This window comes from Littorina saxatilis, linkage group LG15 (genome assembly GCF_037325665.1).
Source record: "Littorina saxatilis isolate snail1 linkage group LG15, US_GU_Lsax_2.0, whole genome shotgun sequence".
In the NCBI taxonomy this organism is placed as follows: Eukaryota; Metazoa; Mollusca; class Gastropoda; order Littorinimorpha; family Littorinidae; genus Littorina; species Littorina saxatilis.
The window spans coordinates 7535548-7553023 of NC_090259.1; the positions used below are offsets into that span (position 1 = coordinate 7535548).

At 47.1% G+C, this 17476-nt stretch overlaps 1 protein-coding gene across 2 annotated transcripts in view; it reads left to right on the top strand.

Moving 5' to 3' along the window:
• LOC138948389 (transforming growth factor beta receptor type 3-like) overlaps positions 1-17476 on the top strand; it is a 66524-nt gene that overhangs the window by 11624 nt on the left and 37424 nt on the right. For both annotated transcript variants that reach the window (XR_011449983.1, XM_070319919.1), the window contains exons 4-7: positions 1295-1437; positions 1775-1961; positions 2115-2241; positions 2863-3052. Coding sequence is in view for 1 of the 2 variants with exons in the window: in XM_070319919.1 (XP_070176020.1) it covers positions 1295-1437; positions 1775-1961; positions 2115-2241; positions 2863-3052 (647 nt within the window). In the remaining variant the exon portion in view is untranslated. The remainder of the gene's footprint in view (positions 1-1294; positions 1438-1774; positions 1962-2114; positions 2242-2862; positions 3053-17476) is intronic.

A 17476-nucleotide genomic window follows, 5' to 3' on the forward strand; every position in this document is an offset into this window, starting at 1 on the left:
ATAATCGGACAATGACCACTTTGTGACAAAAACAATAGGAGTTAGGACACATGTCCTCTTGCATGAAAAATGTATAGGACATTTGGAAAAAATATCCATGTATGTCCGATGTCCGACGTGGATGTGAGCCCCTGCTACCTGTGTTTGTCTGAACATACCTGTGTTTGTCTGAAGATACCTGTATTAACATGATGCTACCTGTGTTTACCTGATGCTACCTGTGTTTACCTGATGCTACCTGTGTTTACCTGATGCTACTAGTGTTTACCTGAAGCTACCTGTGTTTACCTGATGCTACCTGTGTTTACCTGATGCTACTAGTGTTTACCTGATGCTACCTGTGTTTACCTGATGCTACTAGTGTTTACCTGAAGCTACCTGTGTTTACCTGATGCTACCTGTGTTTACCTGATGCTACTAGTGTTTACCTGATGCTACCTGTGTTTACCTGATGCTACCTGTGTTTACCTGATGCTACTAGTGTTTACCTGATGCTACTAGTGTTTACCTGATGCTACCTGTGTTTACCTGATGCTACAAGTGTTTACCTGATGCTACCTGTGTTTACCTGATGCTACTAGTGTTTACCTGATGCTACCTGTGTTTACCTGATGCTACTAGTGTTTACCTGATACTACCTGTGTTTACCTGATACTACCCGTGTTTACCTGATGCTACTAGTGTTTACCTGATGCTACCTGTGTTTACCTGATACTACCTGTGTTTACCTGATGCTACTAGTGTTTACCTGATACTACCAGTGTTTACCTTCCGCCCCGTGATCGGGAGGTCGTGGGTTCGAACCCCGGCCGGGTCATACCTAAGACTTTAAAATTGGCAATCTAGTGGCTGCTCCGCCTGTCGTCTGGCATTATGGGATTAGTGCTAGGACTGGTTGGTCCGGTGTCAGAATAATGTGACTGGGTGAGACATGAAGCCTGTGCTGCGACTTCTGTCTTGTGTGTGGCGCACGTTATATGTCAAAGCAGCACCGCCCTGATATGGCCCTTCGTGGTCGGCTGGGCGTTAAGCAAACAAACAAACAAACAAACCTGTGTTTACCTGATGCTACCTGTGTTGGTCTGATGCTACCTGTGTTGGTCTCATGCTACCTGTGTTGGTCTGATGCTACCTGTGTTGGTCTGATGCTACCTTTTTTTGGCTGATGCTACCTGTGTTTGTCTGAAGATACCTGTGTTGGTCTAATGCTACCTGTGTTTACCAGATGCTACCTGTGTTTAACTGATGCTACCTCTTTTTTTTTACCTGATGCTAGCTGTGTTTTACCTTGCAGAGTGGCGGGGGGAGGGGGCGGGCAAGAACAGCTTGGAGCTCCACCAGCGTGTGTTGGTGTTTGTGCTCAACTCCCAGCAGCCTGTCAAGTGGAAGGTGGAGATCTCGCCCCAGTTTGAACCCCACGCAAGACAGCGCTTTCTGGTGAGTGTGTTTGTATGTGTCTGTCTGTCTGTCTGTCTGTCTGTCTGTCTGTCTGTCAAGTGGAAGGTGGAGGTCTCACCCCAGTTTGAACCCCACGCAAGGCAGCGCTTTCTGGTGAGTGTGTGTGTGTGTCTGTCTGTCAAGTGGCACTGGAAGGTGGAAATCTCGCCCCAGTTTGAACCCCACGCAAGGCAGCGCTTTCTGGTAGTGTGTGTGTGTGTGTGTGTGTGTCTCTCTGTCTGTCTGTCTTTCTGTCTGTTTGCTGTGTCTGTCTGTTTGCCGTGTTTCATGTGAATGTTTTTGCCAAGTTTCAGGTGATTGTGTTTGCCTTCTTCAGGTTCAGCACCATTCTGCCATTCGCTTCAAGAAGCGCAAAGCTCGTGTCAACATGCGTGGTCGCAGACGCAACATGCCGAGAGCAGACAATGAGCACCTGTTTCTGTCGTGGGTCAAACGAAGGTTCAAGGCTGTGACCTCATACAGCGAGGTCGACGGAGACAAGCTGCTCTTCTTTGTTGGACAAGGTGAGGGTTGTGTGAAATAATGGTCAATTATTGACATGAATGTTAGTAGTTTTTAAATGTATGAGGGTCGTGTGAAATAAGGGTAAATTATTGAGCCCCTAAAACATGGTGGCCCAAATGTAGCACTTGTTGTAACAGTGTGTCCCTGTGCAGCGGACGTGACCAGTCCAGAGTGTCGTCTGAACGAGATGGGAGCCAGCCCCTATGCCATGGTGGCCCAGATGGACAGACAGCCGGTCAGAGGATGCATCCCCCCGGCCAGGAAGGACGTTCAGGACAGGTAAATGTGCACACAAGACTCACCCGCCGCATGACGAAAGTGATCCGCTTTCAGATGCTTTTGTTTGCCAGAATGTAAGGTAAATCTGTAACGCACCCACAAATCAGCGACCATAGAGCCGTGTGTGTACAATAACTACATGTTACAATAACTACATGTTACAGTAACTACATGTTACAGTAACTACATGTTACAGTAACTATATTTTACAAAAACTACATGTAACAATAACTACATGTTACAACAACTACATGTAACAAGAACTACATGTTACTATATCTACATGTTACAATAACTACATGTTACAAATACTACATGTTACAACAACTACATGTTACAGACCAGTATACATTAAAGTGTTACAAGACGTCCCATAGCGGTGTGACCCAGACAGCAGTGTTTTACAATAACTATATGTTACGTATGTCTACAGACCAGTCTACATCAAAGTGTTACAAGACGTCCCGAGCGGTGTGACCCAGACATAGCAGTGTTTTACAATAACTATATGTTACGTATGTCTACAGACCAGTCTACATCATAGAGTTACAAGACGTCCCGAGCGGTGTGACCCAGACAGAGCAGTGTTTTACAATAACTATATGTTACGTATGTCTACAGACCAGTCTACATCATAGAGTTACAAGACGTCCCGAGCGGTGGGACCCAGACAGAGCAACGAGTGGAGCTGGACATTCTGTCAGACGGCGACAAGAAGATGGACCTGGACTTTTACCTCATCCTCAAGTCTCCCCCCTCCGTCAAGTGGGTGCTGCGCAGCAAACATATCCAGGGCTGGATCGACGTGGTGGTGAGTGTTGCAGCACTTGACACAGTACATAGTCTGTCAATTCACTTTGCACAGAACAAAGTCTGTCACATCACTTTGTACATAAAGACTTTACACAATACATAGTCTGTCAATTCACTTTACACAGAACAAAATCTGTCACATCACTTTGTACATAAAGACTTTACACAATACATAGTCTGTCAATTCACTTTACACAGAACAAAATCTGTCACATCACTTTGTACATAAAGACTTTACACCGTACATAGTCTGTCAATTCACTTTACACAGTACATACCGTAAAAGTCGACCTATAAGCCGCGACTTTTTTTTCCTAAATGGACCCCTGCGGCTTATAAGGCGGTGCGGCTTATGAATGACTTTTTCTGAATCAGTGGCGTGTATCCGACTTCGCTCAGTGACCTAGTTTCCGGAAGTTGGATCGCCGCTGTGTAATGGCCTTGAATCAGCTGTGTTTACCTCAATTCACTCACTCACCTTCTTTCCGGAAGTTTGAAGCATGACAATAACTCACACAGTAATGGGTTGGCATACACCGGTTTTGATCGATCACTTCGCATTGCTACTACAGAGAACAGCAACACGCACATCTCCTAAAACAAAGCAACGTACAACCACGATGCCGAAAACACGGAGGCAGGCCTATGATGCAGCCTACAAACTTGCAGCCATAGACTTGGCTGTTGAAAAAGGCAATCGCGCTGCTGCTCAACAAATCGGCGTCAATGAAAGCATGATTTAATCACATATTCTTACTCCAATTCTTATGAATGCATTGACTTTAGTCCCACATGCTAGATGTCGAAAAACCTCTCAAATTACCTGCCCTTAGTAGGGTGGTAACCAAGCTAAAAGCGACGCCATAGCCGTTGCTATGGCCTGACCTTGCTCGGTTACCCATAACACCCTGCGCACCACGTGAGCGCCAGCATCCGTAATAATCATTCTCGACTTTCGACAACACACGGTGGACGTGTCCGAATTTCGCTCTCACTTTTGGCCTTCACATGCCTGCTCGTCCTTGAGACTAGCCGGTTCTTGGGGGTCTACCTGTCCGTCTACCTTTTGGTGAGATCTTTCCTGTGTCTGTTTGGTATAAATGTTGATAGCTTTGTGTTGAACACGCACGCAGAAGTTTTTTGTTCTGGGTGACTGTTTTTTGCCGGTCTTAAAATGGCCGTCAAACAGCACTTCTTTTTATGTTCCTATCCCTCCGAGGGTGGGTTCAGTTCTTTCACAGCTCGCTTCCCCTGTTGGGGTTAATCAGCCTTTAGGCTCCTTATAGACTTTTTGTTGGATCGTCGTCGGTGCGACTGATGGGGGGGGGGGGGGGTGGCCGTGTGGCTATTCTTTCCCCTTTCTCTGAGTAAGAGGAATCAGTCAATGTCCTCCTTTTGGGGGGACTTAACGATGTTTTGGTCTGTGTTTTCAGCTGTTTCAGGCGCGATCGGCGGTTCCCGCCCACCCGTTCGTCAGCTTCGCACTGTGGTCAAGTGCAAATGGCCTGTTCGGTTCAGCCCGTTTTTTTGCCTCTGGTGGCTCTGGGCTGTTCTCGAGCACCCCTTCCTTTCGGAAGGGGGGCCTGCTCCCTGCCTGCGTTTAACCACTCTGTTTACCGCCGGTACTTCACAGTGGTTACGCAGCCCCCCGCCAATGGGGGGGGGGGATAGGGGGGGCGCTCCTGCGTCGCACCGTCGCCTGGTGCAAACGGCCAGTTCGGTTCAGTCCTTTCTGCCACTGGTAGACTGGGTTGTTCGCGAGCACTCTCTCCTTTAGGAGAGGGGGCCAGCTCCCCGCCTGCCTTGGCCGCTCGGCTTGCTTTAAAACAGCACTGCTGGGTCGGTCATGCAGCCCCCTTACCGTGAGGAAGGGGGAGTGGGGGGGCACGGTAAGTCACGGCCAGGGCTTGTCCCAATCTGCCCTTTGCGGGCAGGGGGCCGTGTTAGCTTCCCACCCTTTCCCGCCCCCCGGGCGCGTTCGGGTGGCGGCTTTCCAGGCGACGTTACATACCCCTTCTCTGCTCCGTTTGGGGCAGGGTGGGGGGGGGGTATCAGTGGCTCACTCTTTCCCGCCCACCGGGCAGGATCGGGTGGGGGCTGGAGTAGCGTTCCACCCTTTCCCTCCCTCTGGGTTGGACGGGGTGGGCGCTGTTGGACTGTCTTCACAGTCTGTACCTCTATTGTCCTGGCCCGACAATCGTTCGCCTCCCCTATCGGGGTGGGCGGGCGGTGGGCTATAGGACTACAGCAGGTGGACGGAGGGGGGTCGGCCGTTGCTCGGTTCGTCTCTCTCCGTCGCTCTTACTGCTGTGACGAGCCACCCCCCTCCCCATCTGGGGCATGGAGTGGCTCAGGCCTTTCTACACAGCGGGGGTGCTATGTACGGCTTTCCAGGCTACGTTACATACTCCTTCTCTGCTCCTTTTGGGACAGGTGGCTGTGTTAGCTGCCCGCGTTTGTCGCGGGTCCACCCTTTCCCTCCCTCTGGGTTGGACGGGGTGGGCGCTGTTAGACTGTCTTCACAGTCTGTGCCTCTATGGCCTGGCCTGACAATCGTTCTCCTCATCTATCGAGGCCTTTCTACACAGCGGGGGTGCTATGTACGGCTTTCCAGGCTACGTTACATACTCCTTCTCTGCTCCATTTGGGACAGGTGGCTGTGTTAGCTGCCCGCGCTCGTCGCGGGTAGCGGTCGCGGAACAATGAGCTTGACTCTCTTTTGTTCTCGGCAGGGTGTCTCGCACAGTGGTCAGGGAACAATGAGCTTTGCTCCGTTTTGTTCTCTGCACGGGCTGTGCCGGCTGTCTACCTGGGACAGGCGGAGACAGAATATACTCTTTCTCTCCAGTCTCCCATTCTTTGTATTCACAATGGTCTGCGGGGACTCGGTTATAGTATCACCTGGCCAGTGGTCATTGTCCTTAGCCAGCATAGGTCACCCCCCCCCCCCCCCCCTTCTAGGGGTGGGTGAGTGATAGGGCTACTTGACTTTGGCAGGTGGACGAGCGAGGATCGGCCGTTTACGGCCGTTTCTCTGTTTCAGTCCTTACCCCCTCTAGGGGTTGCGGCTGTGCTGGACCACCCCCCTCCCCACTTGGGGTGAGTTGTGGTTCAAACCAGGTAGTCTGGTTCTTAGCACTGGGTTGCTTCTCTCGCACAGCGGGTGGGGTAAGATGCGCCGGGCCCGGCTTTGTCTTGTTTCTCCACTCTATCTCCTTCTCGGCAGAGATCTGTGCCAGTTACCAACCCCTCTTCCCCCCACCTCTTGTTCAGGTGGGCGGTGTTGGGTTGGCAGTCAGAGACTGATCACGCTTTTCATCCACACTCTTGGCGGTGTTATCGGCAGGAGTATTTAGTGCGCGACCTCCCCGGTCTCCCCTCCTTTTGTGTTTTACACAACTGGTGGTTAGGTCGGACTCCTTGTTGGAGGAGGGGGAGTGTATAGGGTTGCCTACTGGTTGTAGGCTTCCCATACATAGAGCGTCTGCCTTTGCAGTTTACTTTGTCCCGGATAGGTTGGGGGTGTCTCTCTTCCTTCCTCTTCCGGGATGGCTTTGGGTTTTCACAGGCTTTCTCGCAATTTGTTTCATTTGCTGAGTCTCCGGTGATTGCCTACCTCATGCCACACTTTTGGCTTGTTCCGCACCTTAGGATAGTGGTCTTCAGCCTACACCTTTCCCGCTGCTTTATACGCAGGGGACTGCTGGCTTCGGGGTTTCAGGCTGCTTCGTCCTCACTTTTAGTGCGGAAGAAGATAGCAGGGAATTTTCAGGCTCAAGGTCTGATCTGCACTTTTTATTGCCAGGGGCTAGTTTCTGGCTTCGTTTACAGACCACAGGGAACATGGAGTTGTCATGATGTTACTCCTCCCTCTCCTCTCTGGAGGAGCTAGGATGGCATGGTTTGGAGTTTTCTGCTTTGGCTGAGACTCTCTTCTGTGCTTTCTTATAGGCAATCTTTTCCTCCCTGAACGCTCTTTTGGGTTAGGGAGGATGCCTTGGTTAAGGCTTTAGCCAGGCTGCTGGCAGCTTGGGCTAGGGTAGTCACTGAGCGGAGAAGTTTCTCGGTGACGTTTTAGGCCCACACTGTTTTTGCTTGGTGTGATCTCCTTCCTCTACAAGGGGTTTGATTTCATGCTGGTTGGAGGAAGCAAGGGTCAGGCTTTTTCGGGGGTTGTTAAGACCTACTCAATAGCTGGAATCTTTCCCTTCCTTCGTGGACCTCTGGCAGCGCATTTATGCGCTCCCGGTTACAAAGGGGTGTTTTGGTTCAGTGTCGCCTCCCTCTCTGCGGGAGGTGGGTCGGCATGGGCTAGAGCTTTCAGCTTTGGCTGAGATTTTCCTCGGTGCTCTCACATGAGCTTTCCTTCTGCGTTTCTGCACACAGGAAAGGGCTCGGTTTCTGGGGGTGTTGGTCTCTGGACTATCTCGGGGGCTGGTTGAGCTTTTTCAAGGTCAATCAGCTTGTCAGCTGCACTTCCTTTTGGTGTTGAACCAGGCTTTTTGCCTGGTGCTCTCAGTAACCAGGCAAAATTCCGAGCTGTCCTTATCCCAGGTTTTTGACTCACATGCGTAGCAAAAGTGAGTCTATGTACTCACCCGAGTCGTCCGTCCGTCCGTCCGTCCGGACGTCCGTCCGTCCGTCCGGACGTCCGTCCGTCCGTCCGGAAAACTTTAACGTTGGATATTTCTTGGACACTATTCAGTCTATCAGTACCAAATTTGGCAAGATGGTGTATGATGACAAGGCCCCAAAAAACATACATAGCATCTTGACCTTGCTTCAAGGTCAAGGTCGCAGGGGCCATAAATGTTGCCTAAAAACAGCTATTTTTCACATTTTTCCCATTTTCTCTGAAGTTTTTGAGATTGAATACCTCACCTATATATGATATATAGGGCAAAGTAAGCCCCATCTTTTGATACCAGTTTGGTTAACCTTGCTTCAAGGTCAAGGTCACAGGAGCTCTTCAAAGTTGGATTGTATACATATTTTGAAGTGACCTTGACCCTGAACTATGGAAGATAACTGTTTCAAACTTAAAAATTATGTGGGGCACATGTTATGCTTTCATCATGAGACACATTTGGGCACATATGATCAAGGTCAAGGTCACTTTGACCCTTATGAAATGTGACCAAAATAAGGTAGTGAACCACTAAAAGTGACCATATCTCATGGTAGAAAGAGCCAATAAGCACCATTGTACTTCCTATGTCTTGAATTAACAGCTTTGTGTTGCATGACCTTGGATGACCTTGACCTTGGGTCAAGGTCACATGTATTTTGGTAGGAAAAATGTGTAAAGCATGTGAGTCGTATGGGCTTTGCCCTTCTTGTTTACCTGGGCATGCTGTTCGACTTTGTCTCTTGGAAGGTTTATTCTTCACACAAGAGAGAATAGGGAGGCTTTTAGCGCTTTTCACTGCCAGACTGGCACGAGAGCAGGCCTCTGCGGGGTCTTTAGACCCAATCTTTGGTCGGACGGTATCGATAGCTTTGCTGGCCCTCTAGTCTTTCCTCAAGTTTTTTGGGGGGTTCGGCCTCACAGGTCTGGGACATGAGGGTCCGCCTCCAGAGTGGGTTCCTCCACGCGGGAAGGTGGCTGGAATCCTTTTGGATCGCTCAGGGGACTTTTTTCCCTAGCTTTGTTTCCCCCTGGACTTAGACCACTTTTTGGATGCGTTTTCGTCTAGATGGGGCCTGCAATGGTGATTGCAGTCTTGAGGCTGTGATGTAGACGTGAATCCTTGGGCTTCTCTTTTGCCTGAGGTTAGGAGCAGTAGCTCTTAGTCTACTAGCCTTTCCTTTTTGGCTATTTACAGGCATGTCCTGTTGCATTCGGGCAATTCGTCTGTTGCTTCTTATGTGAACTAGCTGGGGTGAGCAAGTTCTCACTCCCTGTCAGACAGAGTATAAGGGATTCTGATTGGGTTTTCACACTAAATCATTTTCTCAGGGGAATTTCTCCCCGGCCAGCTCTGCGATCGGGCCGACTCGCTCAGCAGGTCCTCTCAGGGCTTGCTCAGGGGTTGGCCCATCTGATTACGGGTCTGGAGGCGTGCTGTTTGTGTTTTAGATCATGGGTTCTTACTCTGTTCTTTGGGCACGAAGCATATATTTCCTCCACTTTATCTGTGTATGCTCCTTGTTTGGCCTCTTTGGCCAATTGGGGATTTAGAGCGGGGGTGCAACTCCTTAGCGCCCCTCTCTCAAGCCAGGTGGTTTTTCACCTCTGTTTCAGTTTTGGCTTTGGGCAGCTGGGCCTCTTCTTTGAGGTTCCGGCGTCTCGGCTATCTCAGCTGTTTTGAAACAAATAGGCCTCTCTTCTGTGGCTCATGGCCCTCTTGTGGGCATGATCAAGGACCTTGTTTTATGAGGTTTAGAGGCTCCCCCTTGGTTAGCGCGTGGGACTTTGTTCTACTTACTCTGGGCCTCAGCCCTATAGGGCAGTGAGGCGCATGCGTTTTTGGGGTTTGCCCGAGGATGTAGCCTTAGGGCTTTTGGTGCCGTTTGTTCACGGTTTTTGGCCAGGTTTTGGGGTTTCAGAAACCTGGTCAATATCCTCTGGTGTTTGATTCCCTCCTCTTGGGAGGATTTTCGCTCCGGGAGATTCGGATTTTCTAACTGTCTGGTTAGACTTTTTTAATCCCTTTTTTGACGTTACTGTCTTTTGGAACCACGAGCTTTAGCTCAGGTTCTTATGTCTTTACAATGGAGCGAAAGAGACATCTTTTATTTGTCTCTCTCTAGGGGCTCTGCTACATTTATTGCCGTGTTGCGTTCTGGTCGCCTAGGCGAAGCTTTGCAAACGGCTTACTGGAGGTCAGATGATGTGTTCATCGGTTTCTATCTTTGGGATTTCTCCTGCACGCGGCTAGACGGCTCCAGTTCATTGCTGGTTTTAGTGGCTGCAGGGCAGGTTCATGCAAGGACATAAGTAGGTTCCCTCCACCTTTAGGAGGAATCTGCATTCATAAGAATTGGAGTAAGAATATGTGATTAAATCGAAAATTTGTAATTAAATTTTGATTTAATATAATATACTTACCCAATTCTTATAGTTAATACCCTCCCATCCGTCCCCGCTGGATTATGTCCTTGGGGGTTTTGTTTGACTAATAGTCTCGAATGATTATTACGGATGCTGGCGCTCACGTGGTGCGCAGGGTGTTATGGGTAACCGAGCAAGGTCAGGCCATAGCAACGGCTATGGCGTCGCTTTTAGCTTGGTTACCACCCTACTAAGGGCAGGTAATTTGAGAGGTTTTTCGACATCTAGCATGTGGGACTAAAGTCAATGCATTCATAAGAATTGGGTAAGTATATTATATTAAATCAAAATTTAATTAAAAATTTTCGATTAGGCGTTGGCGAAAGCAACGAGGCGAACTTGTGAAATGCAAGAAATCCACAAAAGCATTCCGTGGTTGCAAGGCACGCTGGCCCCAATTAGAAAACGAAATGGAGGACTGGGTCAGCACACAACGTGCGGATGGTCGCGGTGTTTCAACTGTTCAGCTTCGTCTGAAAGCACGCACCATTGCAACACGTCTGAAGATAGACGACTTCAAAGGCGGTCAATCTTGGTGTTGCCGATTTTTGAGGCGCAAAGGTCTGTCACTGCGTGCACGTACAACTTTGTGCCAACAGCTGCCGCCAGACTTTCAGGAGAAAATGATGTCATTTCGAAACTACGCACAAGAGCAGGTAGCTGAGAATCTGATTGGCCCACAGAACATCATAAATATGGATGAGGTTCCGTTGACCTTTGACCTTCCATTGACACGCACAGTAAACAAAAAGGGCGAGTCTTCTGTGGCACTGAAAACAACGGGACATGAAAAAACACACTTCACCTGTGTTTTGTCGTGCACGGCTTCGGGTGAAAAGCTTCCGCCGATGGTGATTTTCAAGCGAATCACAATGCCGAAAGAAAAGTTTCCGAAGGGGATCGTCGTGCAGGTTAACAAGAAGGGGTGGATGGATGAGAAGATGATGGACACCTGGCTGACAGAATGCTATGGGAAAAGGCCAGGGGGTTTCTTCCGTCGCACTAAAGCTCTGTTAGTCATGGACAGCATGCGTGCACACATCACTGAGAAGGTCAAAAAGTCAATCACTGCCACCAACTCCATCATCGCTATCATCCCGGGTGGCACAACAAAGTACCTGCAACCCCTCGATATCAGTGTGAACCGGCCCTTCAAAGTGGTGATGAGGGATGAGTGGGAGAGGTGGATGGTGGATGGCGAGAAATCATTCACAAAGACTGGCCGCATGCGTAGAGCAACCTTTGCAGATGTGTGCCAGTGGGTCCTGAAAGCTTGGGATGCTGTCAAAAAGTCAACGATCATCAACGGCTTCAGAAAGGCTGAGATCATCACTGGAGCAGACGACGCGACAGACAACACGACAGCCACTGACAGTGGGGCCGAGAGTGACACTTCCGGTGACTCTGTGCCAGAAGCCATTCTGAACTTGTTCATCTCCGACACTGAGGAGTCCGACTTCAGCGGATTTTCAGCATCAGATGTTGAGTGATTTACAGAACTAACTACAGGTGCTGTGTGCAGGACGAGAGAACAGTTTGATAGTCCAGAGTTCTGTGAATCACTCAACATCTGATGCTGAAAGTAAAGTGCAAAACTGACAAGTTAGCCGGTTCGTTTTTGTGTGTGTGTGGTTTTTTTTCGTTGACTTTCGATGTTTCTTGACTTGAACTTTGCTTCTAGGCGCGGCTTGTATGCCGGAGCGGCTTGTGTATGGATTTTTCTGATTTTTTTTTAAAAATCGGGGGGTGCGGCTTATATCCAGGTGCGTCGTATAGGTCGACTTTTACGGTAGTCTATAACATCACTTTACACAGTACATAGTCTGTCCCATCACTTTACACAGAACATAGTCTGTCACATCACTTTACACAGTACATAGTCTGTCACATCACTTTACACAGAACATAGTCTGTCACATCACTTTGTACATAAAGACTTTACACAGTACATAGTCTGTCCCATCACTCTGTACATAAAGACTTTACACAGAACATAGTCTGTCACATCACTTTGTACATAAAGACTTTGCACAGAACATAGTCTGTCAATTCACTTTGTACATAAAGACTTTACACAGTACATAGTCTGTCCCATCACTTTGTACATAAAGACTTTACACAGAACATAGTCTGTCCCATCACTCTGTACATAAAGACTTTACACAGCACATAGTCTGTCACATCACTTTACACAGTACATAGTCTGTCACATCACTTTACACAGAACATAGTCTGTCACATCACTTTACACAGAACATAGTCTGTCACATCACTTTACACAGAACATAGTCTGTCACATCACTTTACACAGAACATAGTCTGTCACATTACTTTACACAGAACATAGTCTGTCACATCACTTTTCACAGAACATAGTCTATCACATCACTTTGCAAATAGAGACTTTACACAGTACATAGTCTGTCACATCACTTTGCAAATAGAGACTTTACACAGTACATAGTCTGTCACATCACTTTGCAAATAGAGACTTTACACAGTACATAGTCTGTCACATCACTTTGCACATAGAGACTTTACACAGTACATAGTCTGTCACATCACTTTGCACATAGAGACTTTACACAGTACATAGTCTGTCACATCACTTTGCACATAGAGACTTTACACAGTACATAGTCTGTCACATCACTTTGCACATAGAGACTTTACACAGTACACCCGTTTTCTTTGGATACAGACTTTAACTACATACGTGCCGAAGAAATGTTGATCATTGCTTCAATACTTTGAAGCTGTTGTTTGAATAATAACCAGGTAAAATTAGTATTTTGGTGTTCAGTCAAATGTTAAAGGTACTGAACTTGTCAAATCCAGGTGCCTGGGGCTTTTAGTCATACATCAGGCAGCTATCCGTTAGAAGAACTACCAAGTTTCATTGACTTGCACCCAAAGAGTTAAGAACTGCGGTATTTTTACGAATTAATTTCGTACTCGGACCCGGCTGGTCTTGGCCTATTTTTGGATCTAAATTTAGATCAGGTAGATCACCACATCATGCAAAAAAAGACACGTCACTAGCAAACTATGTCAGACGTCATCATGAGTTTGTGTAAAACAAAATGGAGGCCGGAATCACTCAGTTGAATCGAACTCCGACCAAACACCACGTAATAACTAGGTTAATTTATGCACTCGCGTGAACAAGAAACTGTCGAGCTTCACAGATGTCGTCGTTGGGTAGTTTTGGGTTTGTTTTACTACCATAGGAGGATTTTTGAACTGTAAATGCACTCAGCTGCAACCAAAACGCAAAACGAAGGCTGTGAGCTGCACTGTGCCTTTAAAGTTTCTACCACAGATATACATACATACATACATACGCACGCACGCACGCACGCACAGACAGACAAAAGTTAGCATTGCATAGGCTACACTTACGTGAGCCAAAAAGCAATCTGGTACGACATAGCAAGCCATTTAGTATTTTGTTTATTCTACATACTCTACTTGCGTGCTTTCTGCTTCCAACATCCTGGACTCAACGTGTCCAAACCTTAAGGCAAAGGGAGCCACTAAAATCTAAATTTGTATTTACTTCTACCATAGGCTAATGTTATATGCTTATGAAGTGGTAAGGCATATACGATTTCAAAACGGATAACGTTTTCAGTACCGTCACTGTCCGTTACCATGGAAACGGCAATCTCCAACTGCCAAAATGGGTTGCTAGGAACACGTTTTTTAGCTTCCCCTTAAATCATAGGAATGTGATTTTTTGTATGTAGGATGTAGGAGTCCATAGTTGTGGAATGACAACAGGGATTTTTTCTAGGATGAATAGTTCTGATAAAATATTTTTTTTAGATGAATTATCATGTTTTTCAGCACAATTTTAGTAAATATGACCCGCCTGAACAGTTATTTATTAATTTCAAGAAAATTCCTGTTGTCATTCCACAGGTTGTCCTCTGATAAGCATGTCCCTTAAGTTGCATTGCATTCTGAACAGCTGGATTGAAGAAAAACAGTTTCCTAGAAAGCAGGTCATGCAAAAACGCTGAACAGAGAAACAATGCCGAGAACATTTCAAAGCTCTTTCATTCACCCCAAATCAATGTTAACATAGTTCAGGTATTTTTCACAGACACCTGGTAACTACAGGCTTACCTAAAACTGCCCAGCAGCATATGCTGCACCCCCTTGTAGTCTGATGAGCTCATCCTGTCTTTTGAGTTTAGCTGCACGCACAGTGTCGCGTCTCTTGTTTAGCTGATCTTTCTTGAACCTGAGGCTGCCAAGAACCCTTTTACACTCCTAGCCTTGTTTAGTCTTTTCATGTTACAGCCTGTTGTAAAGCCGTAGAACTGTGCAGTGTTGAGAGCAGCCGCTGGTTCAAAATTGAATTCCCTAGCCCCTGTGACGACTGCAAACCGTACGCGATTTTTGCATGCAAATTTGTCCTTGGGGCAGCGAACCCAAACGCTGCTGTGGAGACACTCATTAGAGTTTTGGGTTTTTCCTGACACACATCTCTGAAGCAGTTGATCTTTCGTCAGTCTCTGGTAAACTGGTTCTAGAGGAGGATTCAGCTTCTTGAAGTTGAGAGGTGTATGGACGAGTTTTGCGTGTGGTCCTGGGGGCTGGTAGAAGGACCATGACGCGGCACCATGGGGGCACAAGTCATGCTGTGGCTTGTCATCTGTTGAGAAGCCGTGACGCAGAGATGCCATCACTGCCCGTTTCATGTCTGCAACTGTCTTACCCCCCCCCCCCCCCTAATTGCCCGATTATAATATATCGTCAACTTCCTGATTGTATTCAGAGTCAGCTGATCATACCCTCGCCCTCCCAAAGTGATTCCTTTTTTGCGGCAGTCTGTCACAAGGTTGCGAAGCGCTGTTACAAGACGCTTGGAAACGTGATTGATGTACTCTTCTTTTTCGATGGTTACTTGATCTCCATAAGGCTTTATTTTGGAAAGTTCTTGGAAGGTTTTTGTCTCACCGTCTGACAGGATAACTGTGTATCGCAGATTGTGCTGCGACACTGACCTGCCCCACAGAACCCGAGCCGCCTCGACTTCCATGATGCCACTGGAACCTAAAAATAAAACCACCGTTTCAGTCAAAGTCAGCCACTGAATAGCAAACACACACACACACACAAAAGGCAATCAGCCACATATCTACCAACATAGACGCTATTATTGCTTTTGTTCAGTACATGTATTACTATGCATGGATTAGTACCCAAACACACACACACACATGCATGCACACATGCATGCACACACACACACACACACACAAACACACGTGTACACACACACACAAGGCAATCAGCCACAGATCTACCAACATAGACGCTATTATTGCTTTTGTTCAGTACATGTATTACTATGCATGGATTAGTACCCAAACACACACAAATACACAAACACGCACAGACACACACACACACACGTACACTTCACATAGACAGCGCACACAAAACACTGACACACATTTTCACAAACACTTACAGATCTATGTAAAATTCAAACACAACACACTATCATCCCATTTCAACAAACGTCTTCACAAACGCACCATACACACATACTGTAATAGATCTACGCACTCACCTGCAAAATTCTTGTCACAGATGTCCAGTTGTTTTACCAGCCAGGCAGCATACTCCAGGGGTTTCTCCTGGAGAAGTTTGTTTCCAGTTGTCTGGCAAACGTATGACAGTAGTTGCACATAACATGAGCGTCAAAGCAAATTCCAGTCAGCACGTCTAGACTACAGCACACCCTATTCCAATGTGGGACGAGTGCCCCCTGGTCAGCCATGATCCGTCGTAGCTTACACTGATATCAAGAACATCATCATCAGACAGTGTCATTCCATTGTGCGTTGCGTGTATCTGTCTGACCTGACGGACAGCCTCACTGAATACTTTCTCCTCCAGTAGATCTACATCAAGTCGTTGATAGAGTTTATCAGCTTTCTTCTGGAAGGTTTTGTGATCCATGCCTACCAAATCTAAACTTTCACAAAATTTGTTAAATTGTTGAGCACCTAGCCCACATATCAAGGAGTCTGGACGAATAAACGGCTTGCCTGATGAGACCATAATCCGTTTGACCGCTTTCTTTGGAAGCAAGGTATCCAGCGGTACCTGGAACAACTTCCTCACATGCGCGTACACTGCAAGGCCGTGTCTCTGTTTTGAGTCTGGGCATGGTGACAGCGTTGGCTGTTTACATTGCGGACAACAAAGTTCGTTTACAAGTCAATACCATCAAAGGTTTCCAAATCAACAAGACATCTCCTTGTTTGGGAAGCCTCTGGACCTGTCGCTTTTGACTAGTGGCTGCTGTGTAGGCCTATGTGTTCGTCTTGAATTGTTTTCGCGTCAAACCGCCAAGAACACACTCTCAGTCCTGACGCAGAATTTGATCTGCATGCCACAGCGGTCGATCCAGATTTTGTGCGCTTGGTCACCGATTGTGTTTTAGTTGTTCTCTTGTCTCTGCAACTCTTCAGTTGTTGTCTTCTCATACGCTTGCCTTCATTATGTGTTTTTCGGAGCGTTGATCTTTTCACACGTGCCATTTTTCTAAGCAAACTCAGTCGAAAACTAAACGCGGTGAGCAGACGACTTTTAAAACGCGAAAAGCCACGCGAGCCTATCTGACCAATCGTGGCCAGGTATTTACGTCATACCCCCGTATATGGAAAGTGTCTGTGGTTTGCTTGTTTGAAAAATAGGGGGGTTTCCCCAGGAGAATCCATATTTAACCGAAAATAACCGCCGAATGACACAGGGGAGAGAACTGCTGTTCAAACGGTATACGACGTTCCCGCGTTGGGCGAGCAGAAATGTCTGTTGTCAAGGGTTGAAAATCGGAATTTTTATCGGAAGAGTGAATGAAAAGACAGAAAAATTCGCCGGGTTGGTGCAATGAAATATGTTTTTAGAGACTTTGATGAATTTGTATAGTGTAATCATATGCATTTCATGAAAGTAGACAGATTGAAAGGTGCAAAACTGCTAACAACTCAAAATGGCTGTTTAAGTCCCATCACTCTAAATTTCAGTGGCGCACTTCGCCTTAAGCGCTTCTTGTGGAATCTCGATCTCTTCCAAAGCCGTGTGCAATTTTTTACGTCAAAGCAAAGAGACGTCAGTCTAGAAAGTATAGGGGGACATGTTAGTTCTGAAACTTCTTCCAAAGGAAACAGCAAGCGCAAAAAAGGTACCAGAATGACGTTAAGTCTCAGTGGCTTTGGCATCATGAGCAGTGGAAAATCAGGTCCCTGCAGACTAGTTTGACATGACTCCATTTACATGATATCATCACCTGTGAATTGAACGATATTGTTATCTCATTGGTGGTCTCTCTCACGTATGCAGGAT